Source organism: Anabrus simplex, chromosome 1, assembly GCF_040414725.1.
Source record: "Anabrus simplex isolate iqAnaSimp1 chromosome 1, ASM4041472v1, whole genome shotgun sequence".
In the NCBI taxonomy this organism is placed as follows: domain Eukaryota; kingdom Metazoa; phylum Arthropoda; class Insecta; order Orthoptera; family Tettigoniidae; genus Anabrus; species Anabrus simplex.
Genome location: NC_090265.1, coordinates 1,028,773,925 through 1,028,791,772, shown reverse-complemented (window position 1 = coordinate 1,028,791,772; position 17,848 = coordinate 1,028,773,925). Strand labels below are relative to the sequence as shown.

General features: G+C 40.5%; 1 protein-coding gene across 2 annotated transcripts in view; it reads right to left on the bottom strand.

Moving 5' to 3' along the window:
* The window catches only part of LOC136857915 (E3 ubiquitin-protein ligase RNF144B), a 295,359-nt gene that overhangs the window by 97,635 nt on the left and 179,876 nt on the right, over nt 1-17,848 (bottom strand). For both annotated transcript variants that reach the window (XM_068225335.1, XM_067136979.2), the window contains exon 3: nt 3,740-4,787. In XM_068225335.1, coding sequence (XP_068081436.1) covers nt 3,740-4,714 — 975 coding nt within the window. In that variant the 5' untranslated portion in view covers nt 4,715-4,787. The remainder of the gene's footprint in view (nt 1-3,739; nt 4,788-17,848) is intronic.

The window sequence follows — 17,848 nt, the reverse complement described above, 5'->3', positions numbered from 1 at the left end:
CTGGTGTGAAAATGACTTCATCAATCGACGGTAGGGTTCGAACCCACTATCTCAGAATTATTTTATTAGAAAGATGCCAGCAGGAACATTATTTGATATTCCCTGTAAGAAAAGATAGGCTAAACCTACTGCAATCTAAATAACAAATGATATAAACTGAATTAAATATTCCAGATGAAGTCTAAAACTTATTCGATTTTTTTTCTTTTTTTGTTTAGCTGATGTAAAGGTTTGATAAGCGTGTTACTAATGAATATGGAGTTTCAAAAATAACTTCATGTTTAGCAAAAATGTCCCCAGTAGTAACTGAAGACGAGAATGGGAAATGATGATCCGGCGAACAATAGATGGACGAGGAATTTCTGTATAACGATCTCTTTGTCTCTTGAAGAAGGGCTTCGATAAGTAGACTTGAAACGAAGACAGTGAAGTTCGTTTATTGCACTGTTCATCCAATTTCTAAAACTGCGAATGCGAGCGACATGGACATTTGTCAACACAGACATATTGGTCTGGATTCGAATTACGACCGACGTGACAAGGCAGCAACGATGTATTTAAGCTATCACGCTCACCCGTCAATTTTAATAATACCTCTGGCATTTTGTCACGCTTGTGCTAGGCGATGGAAGGTGCGTATGCAGGGAAAAGGAGGGCAAATAAGATATAATCGTTTTCAAATACTGTAAGCCTTTACCTATAAATAAGGTAATGAGCACAGTGAATATAATCCACGACGAAGGAAGTTATCGGAATGTTTTTGAGAGAAACACCTACAAATGTTCAGGAACTAGTTAAAATAAATAAATAAATAAATAAATAAATAAATAAATAAATAAATAAATAAATAAATAAATAAATAAATAAATAAATAAATAAAAGTGGCAAGCTTACAGAATTATCAGCACAAAGAAATCTGTCCGAAATGTTTGGAAGAAATCGCTCGCCCGTACTCTCATTTGTAGCAAGCCGAACACTATACTAATTTCATGTGGCTATTTCTAGCCGAGTGCAGCCCTTGTAAGGGAGACCCTCCGATGAGGGTGGGCGGCATCTGCCATGTGTAGGTAACTGCGTGTTATTGTGGTGGAAACTGAAACCCCAATGATATCCATTTACGATTCAAAAGGTGGCATACAAAAAATGTAAGCAGGTTTCACGCTTTATCAGCGGGGAGTGGCAATCGATGCGTTTGACGCTTTCCTTGGTCTGAATACTTCATCTTTCTCCAATTACAAGGGTTACGAGGTGCTAATGATTTTGTTGTTTTGTCCCTTAAAACAACGATCACACCATTAGTCCCAGCTTTCGGTGATCTATGCGGTGCAGATGGTGTCAGTATTCACCTTCAGCGAATGAAAGTTGTAGGGTCGAATCTTGACGCTATCAGGTGTCAATTTAGTGTGTGTAAATGCCAGAGTCCCGTGGAGTTAAGAAACCGCATTCAAAACAAAAATTCGGCACCAGAGACTTAAGGCCGATAGTTGAAAGGGGATTAAACTTATAGCATTAGTATTGCATAGTTCGTCCAACATAATGAAACAGCGCTATTACCTGCCGTACTCGGAGGGCTCGGTTCGATTCCTGGTACTGCCAGAAGGGTGGTATGTGATTGAAAAGGTACACTTGAATGAGAAAATATGGCCCATATAGAAACTGAGATTTGGCTGGTTATTAAATGCCCTGCCCCTTATCAACATCGTCCACCCCCACCCTAAACCTTGCATACTTCTAGGAAAATGATTGGTGATGTGGTTACCTCCCTCAATGGATCAGCACGTCACACCTCCCTATAAGGAAAGTCTCTAATAATATTACACTGGGCTAGTACATCTCTCTGTATTTACTCCAATCATAGCAAATTTCATTAAGGCAGGCTATTCCTGATCACCCTCTTCCTTTCACCTGCTTTTGTTTCTTTTGGACCGAGCTCGATAGCTGCAGTCGCTTAAGTGCGGGCAGTATCCAGTATTTGGGAGATAGTAGATTCGAACCCCACTGTCGTCAGCCCTGAAAATGGTTTTCCGTGGTTTGCCATTTCCACACCAGGCAAATGCTGGGGCTGTACCTTAATTAAGGCCACGGCCGCTTCCTTCCCACTCTTAGCCCTATCCTGACCCCTCGTCGCCATATGACCTATCTGTGTCGGTGCGACGTAAAGCAACTAGCAATATGTTTCTTTTGGTACAGCAATGAGGTCAGCGTGGTTCGCTTACTTTGCGAAATGACTGTTATGCTCTGTTGGGAAATTTTTCCATTATGTCTTTTCTTAACATATAATGTGACATGTATAAAACTCTGACTCTAGCTCAGAAGATCGAAGTTATAAAATGAAATGGAAAAGGCACCTCCAAAGAACAACTTGAAAAAGTAGGTAACGTTTTGTATTATTATTATTATTATTATTATTATTATTATTATTATTATTATTATAGCCCATAACAGTACATATGCATCACACAAAACATCTTCCTAAAAAAAGGTTCAATGTGTGCATCAAGATAGTCGGTTCATATCCCGTTACATCTTTGTAAATTTGGTCATTTAAGTGACAATTTGAAACAGCGTAAGGATGACTACAACTGCTCAATGGACTAATATAACGCTAAGTAAGAATGAGGAAAATTATAACAGAACACATTTCGGGAAGGAGTTTCCGCACACAGGAAAACCTACACCGAAAGTTAAAGCTGACAAGTTCATACCCTCTCCACCACTATCACTGCAGCTTTAAGAAGTTTCACTGTCAGAGTTCCCTAGAACCTAGAGTAAGATGGTTTGTTCTTTTGATAATAGGCCTATTACCCATTTCCACTGATGATAAACTGATTATTTAGGAATATTATGCCTAAAAGCGAACTAATGTAGTACAATAATAATAATAATAATAATAATAATAATAATAATAATTTTCCGTTCCACTAACTACCTCTATGGCTTTTGAAGACGCCGAGGTGCCGAAATTTGTCCCGCAGGCGTTCTTTTACATGCCGGTAAATCTACCGACACGACTCAATGTACAAAATTATCCTCTATGAGTCAGACTTCACTGCAAAAGAAACTATGCCCATAAATTTCGGTAGCCAAACTGCTCTATTAGACTTTTTCTCTCCAAGAAACAACTGTATTGTCAAGTAACACACCCCCAATCCATTATAAGGAAATTTTATTCGTACGTATTTCTTGAGATCTGTATTTTACGATGCAGATTTATCTTCATAAGAACTAGAGAACAGATTATCTCCGAACATTTTCTAAATGATATAATCTCGAACGTGACAGAACATTCGTAACTTCGTCTTGGTCGTACAAAATTATTCTCTTTTGATGTGTTTTGGCGGAATTGTTTGTTAAAAGGTAATTCTAGCTTTCTAAAGAACCAAATATATCATTTTATTTTCAGATTTATACTGGAGATTTTGAACAATTGTTTATGGATACAACAAATCTTGAGGACTCCGGGTCACGAAATCAATGGTTAAAAACAGACGAGGGTTTCTTTGCGCTGACCACGCATCCCCAGTAACCCGCAAGTAATAAGGTGAGAGGGCGCAAGGGGTACAGAAACAGGGAGTTCACTAGAGGATTCTATAATATTATAGAATAGCCTGGACTGTTTTAACGAACGAACAAAACTACCACCATGATTACGACGGCACTGTAAGCTGCTGCTTATATTTATGATAATAGAATCATATTTCACTAACCTATAATACAGAAAATAACACTTGGCACTCACGTCTTTGCAGAAGGTGCAGTTGCAGTGATTGATGTGGCACGTGTTGGAAGCAGGCACCTCGGAGAGACACAGCTTGCAGAGCAGAAGCGGGAGAGGCAGCGGCTCCGGACTGGGCACAGGCACAAAGCCCGCTGTGTTGAGCGAGTAGCGGGACGACGAAGCCATGGAAAGGAGGCTGCTGCACCGCGAGCACATTCTGCTAGGCCCGGGAGACACACGCAACCTATTCACGGCTTTTAGTGGTTCCACGTGCAATGTCGTCCGTGAAGATGAGGCTGACCTCAAGAGGCTAGACAAGGCCAGCACAGTCTCACACTTGCGCATGTTAGAAGAAGCACCACCATTAACACCAAGACCACCTCCACCACCACCACTACCACCACTAGCACTCGCTGCACCGTTCATACTACTGCAACTAGGATCGCGTCGCATGAGAGGCACCATGGCTGCAGCAGACTTAGACTTGTTCGCACTCGTAACACCGCTGCTGCTCGAACTGCCGCCCATGTCGGCCGCGCCGCGCGAACTGCTGCCGCGAGAGGACGACGGGCGCCGACTCACTAGGGACTTAAGACTAGGCATCAGCAACAGATCGATGCGGCTGCGTCGCGACACATCAGCTGCTTCCCTGGTGCTGGGTGTGGCTGCACTATTCCGAAACAGCTGGTGGACACTTGACGGACTATTATGATTATACTCCTTCCCCTCCACTAACGTTCCGTACCCACCATTCCACGACCTCGTCACGCGTTCTCGCCTTTTCTGTTTGGACTCCACCGCACTACAGCCACTACCACTTCCACTATCACCACCACTACCACACGAAGAACCGAGAAGTGTTGATTTCACACTTAGATCACTGCATCTGCTACTGCTGGACACGCCGAACTTGCGTAATGATAAGGACTGCAAATTAAATTCCTCATTACAAATGCTATAGCTATTTCTATAGCTGCCACTATGATTCCTGGTCATGGTAAAGAGACGATGTGTGTGCAGTTGCGATTGAGGACTCAGGCCTTCTCAGTGGCACGTCTCTGGGAGGAGCCTGAAACACACAATGGGCTGGGATGAGTCATGCTGGACATTGCCTCTTCAAGCAATACACAACAGATATATATATCAATATACACAACAAAGTGCTAGGACTCGAAGAAATAAAAAGTCTGTTCCCATTGCAACCGAAATGATACAATAAACATTAGTAACAAGTTCCCTAATAGCACTATGTGAACCTTAGATAACTCGTAGGATACATACTGTAGGTAGTGAACTAGAAATATATATATTTACAATTTGTTTTACGTCACATCTACACCGATAGGTTTTATGGCAAAGATAGCATAGGAAAGGCCTAAGAGTGGGAAGGAAACGGCCGTGGCATTAATTAAGGTACAGCCCCAGCATTTGCCTGGTGTAAAAATGATAAACCACGGAAAAACATCTCCAGGACTGCCCACAGTGGGATTCGAACCCACTCTCTTCCGGATGAAAGCTCACAGCTGCGCGCCCCTAACCGCACGGCCAACTCGCCCGCGAGCTTTTCTGTTGAACATCATATTGATTTGGATGATACAATTGTCTATGTGGAAATTACATAATGTGCAGAGTGCAGGGAATAATAGTAAATCTGCTGACTCGAGTCTCTCGCATTTAAGCATTCAAACATGTCAGCCGAGTCGGTTTTGATTACGCACATTGTTCTAAGCCAAGCGTTCTACTGACTGTGTTGAAAAGCCGGGAAAAGACCTAATGCACAGACAATTAGCCTACTTCGTCAATTTTTCCGTTTCACACAATGATTATGGGTTCCAGTGAACACGAGTGTACGCTTCAATTCGCATCCTACCAGATATAAGTACACGTGTCATGAAGTAGAAAGTTCTGTGGGGTGGGGTATTGTACGGTAAAGAAAAAGAAGCACGTGATGATCAATTTAATTTACAGCTAAGGTCATAAATATCAACATATTTTACTTCTATACTCCTACACTACTGTTCATGCTAACAGCTCTCTCCTTCACCATAAGACATTTCAGAATATATCTATACGGCAAAAGAAAACCTCCTAATGCACCAATAAACCGTAGATATGAACAGCGCAATTTGCTTCGCGTTTGTCTCCTTTGCGTAATCAAATCCCGACAGAGTCGGTTTAAGTGCGACATACATGCCGATTTCACAGATTGTTGAAGGTTTTGTTTTAAAATTCCCTGCTGTAACGAAGTCCCCTATGCAAAATGAAGAAAGAGTATACTTACTAAATTATTTAGCTATTTAATATACTAATTTATTTTATGTTTACAAATAAAATCACATCTCTACTGTATTATTCGTTGCGCATTTCCACTTGCAAAACGTCTTCACTAAAATATGTGCTCACCATGACAGAATTTATGCATACGGTTTCGCGAAAGAGGCTCTTTACCCGACAGATTCCTGCACTTTTCTCTTCCTCTTGAACGTTGTCCCCATAGTATAATTTCACAGCATTTAAGACTTATTAACGTGGAAGAACTGATATGAATACATGCCAGGATAACAGTAAAGACCACTAGAGTAATTTCAAGATAGAATTCGTAAACTACATAGGATGTGAAATCCTAAGCGGGCAAATACATTCAAATAATGACATGTCACAACAAAAGCTTCACATAAAAGTAATCAATGGGCCATGATGACGCCTAAAATCAGCCTTAATTTCAATAAATATGCGTGAAAAAGATGAATTAAATGCATCGTGTTTACTGGTCTTGAACATTGTCACCTACGCAGGACAACATGCCAGAGAGTTCATTCTCCCTAAAAAAAAACACGCGCACACAGTCTTTAGGATCATGACGTTTACTAGTACAGTTCATTCCTCTGTTAAGGATTATCTCGGTCTAAACGGAAAAGTTTAAATCGATTTGCTCGCATTACCTGCAGCGTAAATGCAAAAGCGATTGAGCCAATTTTTCATTCAATTTAAGAGAGTTGAAAAAATGTTCTAACTGGCATCTCGAGTAATAACGATTTTTCTCCTTCATATGATTTATAAACTACCGTTCCAAAAGTAGTTTCTTTTAAGAATGAAATCGGCGCATTATTTAGGATATAGGAAAGCCTGAAGAAATTTAGGCAACATCTTCCTATAGAATTAATTCAGCAAAGTGTGAAAATACGACACTGTATCGTCTAGGGCAGGGATATGACACGCGAAGACGACTTCTGTAGCACGCCGCACAACATGCTAACATATTTTAATGCTTGTAACAAGTAATAAATACGTCGAAAATCTACCAACATAGCATATTTTAACACTACGCTTAAATAAAGAAGTGTGTCACAATTAATTCTATGGCCATATTTAAAAAAAATAGTATTTTCTTGACATGGCATAAGCCCAAAAGCCTATACAGTATCATGTCTATAAGTACGGGCCGTGAAAGCACCAATGGCAATATCTTATTCCTATAATTTATCTGTTTTGACAAGTAATTTTCAGTAATGTTTGCAAAATAAAATCATTAAACATTTAGGCGCATGGATTTGTATGTAGTGCAGTGTAATACCTAAATGACGTCAAATGGGGGTTTCCTGATGATTTTAATGGAAAATAACCGATGGCACACCCAACAGTAAAAAGTAATAAACAAGACCTGAATTGACACGCTAGTTGGAAAAGTTTTGCCATTCCTGGTCTAGGGGAACATACAGTGAAACACAGAAATTGTGAGCTGGAGACGAAGGTTCACTGTTTATTTTAAAACATCCCAAATTGATGAGAATACAGATTAGTGGTAGTGGTGATTATTATTAGTTTAAGGGGAAATGCAACTAGGCAACCATCCCCTCTTAACACTAATCAGAAGAGAATCAAGAAGACGCCCGATCATTCGAAGACAAAAGAAAGGGAAGGGTCACGATGAGCGTGAAACGGAAAAAATCCCTAGGACTCGCAAACCTAACAACGTCGGCGACGGAAGAGAACAAGACGACCGAGGGAGATCAGATAGGAAAGATGAAAGCGAGGAGGCTGGCACCAGTAAGTGGAAAGAATATCAGACTCAGCTACGGGCCCCGTGGTCATCAGCCAGAGCTCCCAAGTTCACAGTCTTTCAACCACCTCTTACGACAAGCAGGGGATACCGTGGGCGTATACTACCACCCCCATCCGCAAGAAAAGTTTACAGGTTAACCCAGCACGATGCAGCGCTACTAGTGAAGGCCTAGATTCGGATAACAGGTAGGCTCGGACCACGTTTAACCCATCCCCATTTTAACAACAGGAAAACTGCTGGTATAACGGCTTTCTGAAGTTTACGGCTGCTCCCTTCACATTTGTATGTATGTTGACTGATTGGCTGTTCGATCGACTGAATGAATGATTGAATATTCAACCCGAAGGCTAGTTGTATCCTCAACTGCTCCGCCATCAGCTATCATAGATGGCCTACGCATCACTGAAGGGGCATACCAGAAAACTGATGAATGAAATGATTTCCCGTTACTTTCCTCACCCCTTCACATTAATAGTCCCAACTTAAAAACATAAGCCTCTCTTTCTCTCAGGTTAACAGAGAAAATCCACACATGCAGCGAATATATGGGTTCATGATAACGATATATTAAGCTTCCAAAAAGTAATCAACAAGGAACAGTTCGTGTAAAAATCCTCGCAATTCGATTACGTACAGTATTGGAAATACCAGTAACGATTTTTTTTTACGAGCTCCCTCTGTGGATCAGTGGTAGAGTTGGCCTCTGGATTCCAAAATCCGCGGGTTCAAATCTGACAGAGGTAGTAGAATAATTTTTGATGGGCGGATAAAAGTGAATTGAGTACCAGGTTATATGTGGGAACAAAGGCGGCCGCACATAGATCTAGCCAATCTTATCTCGTTTAATGCCGAAGTTATGGATAGTGGAAAACTTATCCTTAAAGTTCCCAAAGCTTTTCTTTGTCGTGGATATGAAAAATTACAACAACAACAACAACAACGACGCTATTCTTCTTTCTTTTCATGTTACCGATTGTTGATACTCACTACTCACAGTCGTTATATTCCAACTTCTACTTTTACAGTTTCACTTCTCACCCATACATCATAGCAGGCATGTCCAACGTATCGATCGTGGGACAGTTTTTAGTCGATCGCGTATGCATGGTAGGAGTTAGGAGTCGATAGCGTTTTATCAGTTTGTAGCTTTTCTTAAACGGAACAAGAAAAATACGTCAACATGTCCTTGGAACTTCTTTTCCAGTAGCATGGTAGGTATATGGCTATGTGTGAGTGAGAGAATGCTGTCTTGTGCCTATTATTATTATTATTATTATTATTATTATTATTATTATTACAATTTGTTTTACGTCATACCGACACAGATACGTCTTATGGGTGACGATGGAATGGGAAAGGCCTAGGAGTGGGAAGGAAGCGGCCGTGGCCTTAATCAAGGTACAGCCCCAACATTTGCCTGGTGTGAAAATGGGAAACCACGGAAAACCATATTCAGGGCTGCCGACAGTGGGGTTCGAACACACTATCTCCTGGACCAAGCTCACAGCTGCGCACGCCTAAACGCACGGCCAACTCGCCCGGTAAAAAATGAAATTATGAAGATAACTTTCTCACTTGTACTACAGCAGAATCAGTAGTTTCACCAGTGCTGGATGGGGTACGTTCTTAATTCTCCAGTACTTCCAAAGACATCAAACTTACCCAATAATATCATCACTACTAGAGACGTTCTGTAGAGCACATTTTCAGTAAATGCATAGATGTACTTTTCCCGAAGAGGTCGAGGAATAACGATGAAAATTTTAAGAAGCAATTATTTTGTAAAGTAAATGGCAAATTATTGGAAATGCTAAATGTCACCACATAAAGTACTGTATGATTTATGGAGAAAACGTAATTTTGAAATTTCCAGGATATCATGTTTAGTCTCGCAGTGATGATAGCCACTGTGCTAAACAAAACAAGAACAAAATTAAGTAATAAGACTGGTGTTCTGTAAAGTAATTTGTAATTTTACTGATTACTTGTTAAAAAAGTAATTTGTAAATTGTAATTTAGTAAAATATTTCTCAGGTAACTCTAATTCGGCCCAATTACCTTTTCCATGTACCTTTACCATCACTGACCATTACACAATCTTGTTGCCCCAATTACGATGGAGCACAAGCCATGACACTTCATACTAATGGCTTTATTGCCTTTTGTCGACAGCATGAGGATTTCTCTGATTTCCTTTCTTATCACTATATAATTCACCAGGAAGTTTTGGCAAACAAGAGACTCAATACAACGAGTGTCATGGATAATGGACATTACATTGCATTTAATTCAATTAAATTCAATTCAATTCATGGAAAATCCGTTTATAGACGACTTTTCAATCTCACCCTTGAGGAAGGGACAACAGATCTCATTTTACATACTGAGGTCAGGTGGTTCAGCAGTTTTTTGCAAAGATTTCAAAGTTTACTAAGTGAAATAAGTTGCTCTTTAAAGGAGAGGGGAGATGAGTACAAGCAGCCAGGAAATGAGGAACGGTTGTGTGATCTGGCTTTTCTCGAGGATTTCAATGGTTTAGTTAGTGAAATGAACCTACAGTTAGAAGTTGAAGACAAGTGCATTACTGAGATGATGAGCACAGCGTTATGCAACAAAAAATAATTTGCTGTTAATGATGACTGGCTCGAAGAATATTTCTGATTATTTTCCAAACATATAAGATCTTACGGAAAGGTGTCCTGAATGTAATTTTTTTGACAAATACGTACGTGGTCAAAATAGTTTCTGGTATTGAGGAGTTCGAAAACTGCTTCTGTCATTTCGAAAAATAGAACAGTTTTCGACTACATGTCATATCCATTGAAATCTGACTTAAACATAAAATAAAAATTACTTCTACTACCAGTGAAATGTACTCCATGAGCAAGTTATCTCTTCTTGAAAATGAAAATACTTTCTGAAAAAATGTAAAGCCCGCCAGAACAAATTTCATTTTGGAAGTTAGTGCCGAGAGTAAAATGTTCTCAATTAGGGAAGATGCAGTGAAATGCTACACTCGTGTTTCAGCTCACCATATTTTGGTGAATCTGCAATTCGTATTTTAAAATGACGGAGAGTAAGCAGTGTTTCAACATGACTGTTAATCACCTTCCGGATTCACCCAGTATTCATCTGACTCCCAGCAGCTGCTGAATGGAATGCAGACCCAGAAGTCACACTACCGGTATGTACAAACAAGATCAGAGGGCGCTCATTTTATATGGTATCAGAAGTAAGCTCTTGGCTTACAGTACGTTACAGAACTCCAGTTGGACAAAATTCGGACATTCTGGCGTCTGGTACAATTTACAGCGATTGAAGGGACGTTTAAGAAACAACGTTATTTATTTTTATCTGGGTCGTAGTGAAGCTATAATTTGAAGGGAAGCGCCTCCCTGCAATGGGCACTGTTCACAAAGAATGATTTCGTTTTATTACACATCTTATTGTAATTTTGACATAAACTGTACACATTACATTTAGAAAGCGAATGCCCTGATAATAATAATATCATGTGGCTATTTCTAGCCGAGTGCAGCCCTTGTAAGGCAGACGCTCCGATGAGGGTGGGCGGCATCAGCCATGTGGAAGCAACTGCGGGTTATTGTAGTGGAGGATAGTGTTGTGTGTGGTGTGTGAGTTGCAGGGATGGTGGGGATAGCACAAACATTCAGCCCCTGGGCCACTAGAATTAACCAATGGAGGTTAAAATCCCCGACCCGGCCAGGAATCGAACCCGGGACCCTCTAAACCGAAATGCCCTGATCGCAATGACAAACATATTGTCTTCCTTTGTTACATATAAACGATAATGGTATATGTGTCTAGTATCCAAATCATACCCACAAGCTCAGAAAACGTGTCTCTCTCTCGCTGTAAAGTTTAGCAATTGATCTATTAATCTTACATTCTCTATGCATATTATCCATAAAACGTTAAGTAACGTCATAATCTGTTAAGGTTTATAACTATCTATCATATCTATTCTTAATTGTTGAAAGTCACTGATGTGATTCCTCCTCACTCTCTCTGCATCCAAAGTCTATAACATATACACCATTAACAAATCTGCAGCGAATTGGATACCGTTAAACCTAAAGCGGAGCAACTGATGTGTGTGTGTCTGCATGCGGAGAAGTATGTAAAAGCTTCCAAAGTTATGAATGTAGACTAACAGGCATAATCAATGAAAAGTTCTGCAGGTTATGAAGACGAGGACAATGCAACTGAGGCTACCTGACACCCAGTTCTTATATCTCATTCGCCTTATTTCAATGAGCTAGGCCTGCTTCTTCTCCTGATTAATCAACAACTAACGAAGAAAAGCAAGCTTGAAATTTTACGTGACTGTTAATATCGTGGTGTATGTAAAAGCTTCCAAAACTATGGGCATAATCAAAAGTTCCACAGGTTATTAAGACTAGGACAATGGCAATGAGACTACGGATACAGAATTCTTATATCCTACAGGACCTACAATTTTACACGGAATCTGAACCACAGGGACATGACTTTTCATTTTAAAAAATCAAACGTGCCTTAGTTGGGAATCGAACCGCGGTCACCTCGTTGAGATGCCAGTAACTATGCCACTCGGGCGTTACGCTCCCAATTAGTGTTATTAATGTCTGTTACATCGCGTATTCCTATCTACGAAATGTCACTGTAAAATTTGTCACAAATGGAACATAATAATTGCTTTTACTTAAACGAAGTGAAAATCTGCGGTAAATTAAGAAATACCGTCGCTGTTAGAGAAATGTGAATACATTCTTAAGACCTGTATACAGGACTCCTTTATGTCGTATTTCGCTGCTGGTGTCGTCTTTTGTTAATTTCTTGAGGTCCAGGGCTAGAACCGAGAAATGGGAGTGCTATGTCTGTGGACTCTCATTATCTTTGTCCATATGGCTAGAGCGGCCAGTTGAAACAGCAAAATGGAGGTCAACAGCATTCACGATAAGAAAAATAGCATGATTCCTGGACCAATAAATCACTAGTCCACAGAATTCTTCTTATGTACATTGGCCATAGCTTTTTGTCGCCTATTAAATCTTGCATATCGCGAAACAATTCAGGAAATGATGTCATTGACACCTGAACAACGAGCTAGAACTTGCACCTGAAGCAATAAAACGAAAGCAAAGAACTTCAGTGAACACAGACATCACACACAAAATTGTTGAAAGTGTAAGACAAACAAAAGATATACGTGTGTAACTGTGAGCGTAGCACCAAAAGTACTTGTAAAGTAGGTATACATAATATACACCAAAAATAAAATATTTCTTAATTTACCGCAGATTTTAGACTTCAACTGTCTAAAAGCAATTATTATATTCCATTTGTGACAAATTTTACAGTGACATTTCATAGATAGGAATGCGCGACGTAACCCCCATTAGAGTTTACTGACACTTGACGTCGCATTACCTTGTGCAAGATTATGGCATCTTAGAAACGTGTTTCTATTATACAACTACGAATATATTCACAGCAATAACTTCATGCTCGTATCTAGAAGTGTTAATACTACTAAGATACTAAGACGGAAATGAAAATCAGTTTTCACGGGAACTAGATTTATGGGTTCGCAAACAAAACGAGAACAATAATGCACCAAGGGCAGACGCCTGGTTTCTCATCCTTAATTACGTTATCATGTTCTTTAGTTTTCACACAATTCATCAATTTCTTGAAAAATACAGTGAACTTCCAAGAAATAATAACAACAATACAAATATAGAAGTCCGGCTCCTTGGCTAAATGGTGAGCGTCGTGGCCTTCGGTTCACATAGTCCCGGTTCGACTCCTAGCTGGATAGGGGATTTTAGCCACGTTTGGTTAATTCTTCTAGTTCGGTGGTTGGGTGTTTGTGATCATCTTAATTACATCTTCAGTCACATACAACATATCGCACTACCAGCCACCACGTTCTGTATCTGTTAGGTCATCGGCTCGGAGGCTGGCTGGATCTCCAAACGGTGCCACTAAAGATCACGCAGTTATAGAAAAACCACAAAAACCAACGGCAACGCTAAAATGAGGCGTGTTAGGCAAGATGGGGAGTGGGAGAGTTTGCCATAGCTTTCCTCACAGGGCCAGAAAGTGCTACTGCAGTACGACTGGCCCTATGAGTAGCATCTTTCATAACAGACGCAAAGCCTACCACAGAAACACGTAATAGAGAATACATCCCTTCACATAGGGTTGGAGTTAGGAAGGTCATTCGGCCGTAAAACGGGGCCTAATCCACATTAGTTCAGAGCCAGGATAACTGGGAAAAGTCCAGAAAGAGAGATAATCCACCTGATAGCCGCCCCTATTAGGGAATCAAACGATCGGCCTCCTAATCAGTTCATGTGAATAATATTTATTTTATATGATGTTTGGCCACGATGGGATAGGAAAGAGCTAGGAGTGCGAAGGAAGCGGCCGTTGCCTTAATTAACGTACAGCCTCAGCATATGCCTGGCGTAACAATCGGAAACCACGAAAAAGCATCTTCAGGGCTGTCGACAAACTGCAGTGGACCATCTCCCCCTTTCATTTCTCTCAGCAAGTCCAGATTGATCTACATCATCCCGAAGATGAGGGTCATTCTTGATGCAGCTACTTCCGCGTTGAAGTCCCCTAGGATGTAGAAAGGTTCCTTCACCGGTATTTTATCAATCTCTCCAATCCTGCCATACCCCTCTTTTACCTCATCATCTGACGCATCCGAAGTAGGTATGTAGATCTGCAGCACATGAAGGTTTTCCGCTTTAGCTTGCACCGTCAGCTTTACTATTCTGTCACTGATGGGCTCTTACGCCAGAATATACTTCGCCAGTCTGTTGCATGTTGTTAACCAAGCCCGCCACTCCGTTCCTGCCTGTGTTCTGCTCTCTGAGATGTACACCATGTGATTCTCTGAGGTGAAGTGTCCCTGGTTCTTCCAGTGTGTCTCAGCTACGCCACATAATTATGTCGATGTTCTCCCTCATCAATTCTCGCTCCAAGAAGCGGAGTTCCCCGTCTGCAGTAGGCCCCTCACATTCCCAGTCTCTATCTTTTTTCGGGCTTGAAATGTATCTGTACTTCCAGTCGTCTATTTCGCGTGTTGTGCCTGGTCGCCTATACTAAACCGCCCGGTAGCCCGTTTCTCATGCCCGACTCGGACTTGAAAAAGCACCGGTTGCAAGCCGGAGCGCTCAGTAACATTAATCCGTTACTGCTTCCTTTCATGGCACGCACACACAGGAACGAGACAATAAGGTGGCGTCCCCTTTCCTACCTGATTCTATGCAGTTGACTCGTCGATCCAATTTCATCCGCCTTTGATAGCCGCTCCTAACCTGGAGAACAGACGCAGCCCGATGGATCTCAATGGCATTTTCTCCAATGAGTGTCAATCACCCTCCTGAAAGAGTTCATCCCTACGAAGCCGTTGGCTCTTTTAGGGTGTCGGGTTATTTTCCCGCCGCCCATTTACGTGCCGGTAAATTTACCGACAAAAAGCTGGAGTACTTGAACACCGCCAATACCTGAAGGTCCTAGAGTTGTTCGACAGTGAAGAAGAGAATTCTCACACTAGGAAGAAGAAAAAAGAAGAAAAACCACACAGATGTAGTTTAACGTCTTTTAATCCCCAACCATGTTGAACAATTCGAAGGTATCTGGGGGAATAAAAACGTTGTGAGTCTGTGTTTGCCAGAAATAAGCGCCAAAATGTGTGCTTAAGTCCCGTTGCTTGAGATCAAATCACTCAACTTAGTCTATGAAAGTCAACAGATGTAACGCTATAGTCACTTTTCAATTGCGATTACAATTGCAATTTTCGTAATACCAGTACTCGACCCTGGAATAAATAGCTGAAAAAACGAGTTAAAAAAGTCTTCTGTTGCCTGACAATGCGACAACTGTAAAAATAAATATTTTATACGGATGTTACTCACATACAGGTCCGGATCTATGGACCGCAAAAACTCGTGTTAGGCGGAGATGGTGGTGGTAGGCGCTTAGGGATTTTATGAGTTAGCTACGATTTTTCTATTCGCTAATTTTAATGCCTACTTTAGGAGCAACAGGCGGTAGACTGGTCATCCTGGGGTTCACAATGATTGTTTTATGTTAGTTTATATTTTATCCTGGATGATAGGATAATGGCCATTCTAATTGTAAGATAAACCTCTGTTTTTTTTTCATTCCTCTCTGATAAATTTTCATGTAATATTTGTTATGAGTTATGAGTATATATGTGTAAGGTAACATGAATGAAACAGCTAAAAGACGGGAAAGTCTATTTTAGGATTTAGAAATCAAAAGGTCCAAAATGAAAATAACGAATTTTAGTGCCTTCTAAAATCAGCGAAGATAACAGAAGATAACAGTGAATCCACATTCCTCAAATCGGACCATCAAAAATGAAACCTCATTTGTAAAGGGAATACTTGCCGTAATTTTTTGATTAATTTAATGCCAACAAACACACACACACATATATATATTCAAACTCAGAAGCCCTTTGTGAAAATCTTTGTATGGGGTGTGCTCCTGTAAGGTTGTGAGAACTGGCCATTAGACGAAAGGGGAAAAGAAATAATCAGAAGCTGTTGAAACGAGAATCTTGAGGGGAATCCAGAGGGTAAGTTAGATGTAAATGAGGAGTAATACACAAGTCTTACGAGAGAAGACAAACGGAGACTAGTCACTGAAATTAAAAAAAAAAAATGTGTTGGTTACACTCCGCGGCATGAGGCGGTTCTTTGCAACATCATACAAGGAAGAATTCTTCCTTCCTTCCTTCCTTCCTTCCTTCCTTCCTTCCTTCCTTCCTTCCTTAGTTTACCGTCCACAGTTGGTTTTTTCGGACCCAGCGAGGGATCCCATCTCTACCGCCTTAAGGGCAGTGTCCTGGAACGTGAAACATTTGATGCCGGGCCGAGTGGCTCAGACGGTTGAGGCGCTGGCCTTCTGACCCCAACTTGGCAGGTTCGATCCTGGCTCAGTCCCGTGGTATCCAAAGGTGCTGAAATACGTCAGCCTCGTGTCGGTAGATGTACTGGCACGTAAAATAACTCCTGCGAGACTAAATTCCGGCACCTCGGGGTCTCCGAAAACCGTAAAAGTAGTTAGTAGGACGTAAATCCAATAACAATATTATCATTATTAAACATTTGATCGGGGATACAAGTGGAAAGGAGGACCAGTACCTCGCCCAGGCGGCCTCACCTGCTATGCTTAACAGGGGCCTTGTGGGGGATGGGAAGATTAGAAGGGATAGACAGGAAAGAAGGAAGGAAGGAAGCGGTCGTGGCCGTAAGTTATGCCTGTTTTACACCATTTCTTTCTTTCAGTTCAATACTTCACAAGAAAATGTCAAATCTTGTCAAAGATTGTCCAACATTACTGAAGGTTTGACAAAATTTGAAAATATTTGGCAAGGTTTGATAGAATTTGTTTTAACATAGAGGAAAGGAAAACAGCAGATGTGGTTCTTGGACAAGCAGTCGGATACATTCTTTAAAAGAAGAGAAACGCGCAATAAAACATACTTTATAAGGGGAAAATATTAATGTTATCTTAACATAATTTCTGCTATGTATTTAATGCCATAAAATCATTTGCAGAAGTTATGTTATACTGCATTTACTCGCATTAATTGTTTAAAAATTATAGCAATGCAACAGAAATTCATATTTTTATATGAACACATTAGGAATAATAATAATAATAATAATAATAATAATAATAATAATAATAATAATAATAATAATAATAATAATAATAGCGGACCTCTACTCATTAACCGACAGGTTCACTGATGCTGTAGGCCTACGTAAGAGACGCCCGAAATACTATGGCCATATCTATAGAATGGGCAGCAATAGAATCACCAAAAGATTATTTAAAGTAATCAACTCAGAAAAGGACAAAATCTGTCGAGAAGAAACTAAGGCGGACCTCCAAGACATGAATATTACGGACGACATCATAGAAGATCGTGGAGCCTTTAGTACAATAATAAACAAGCACAAACGTATGGAGAAACCTAAAAAGAAACTGGTAGGAAGTGGTCCACGGAA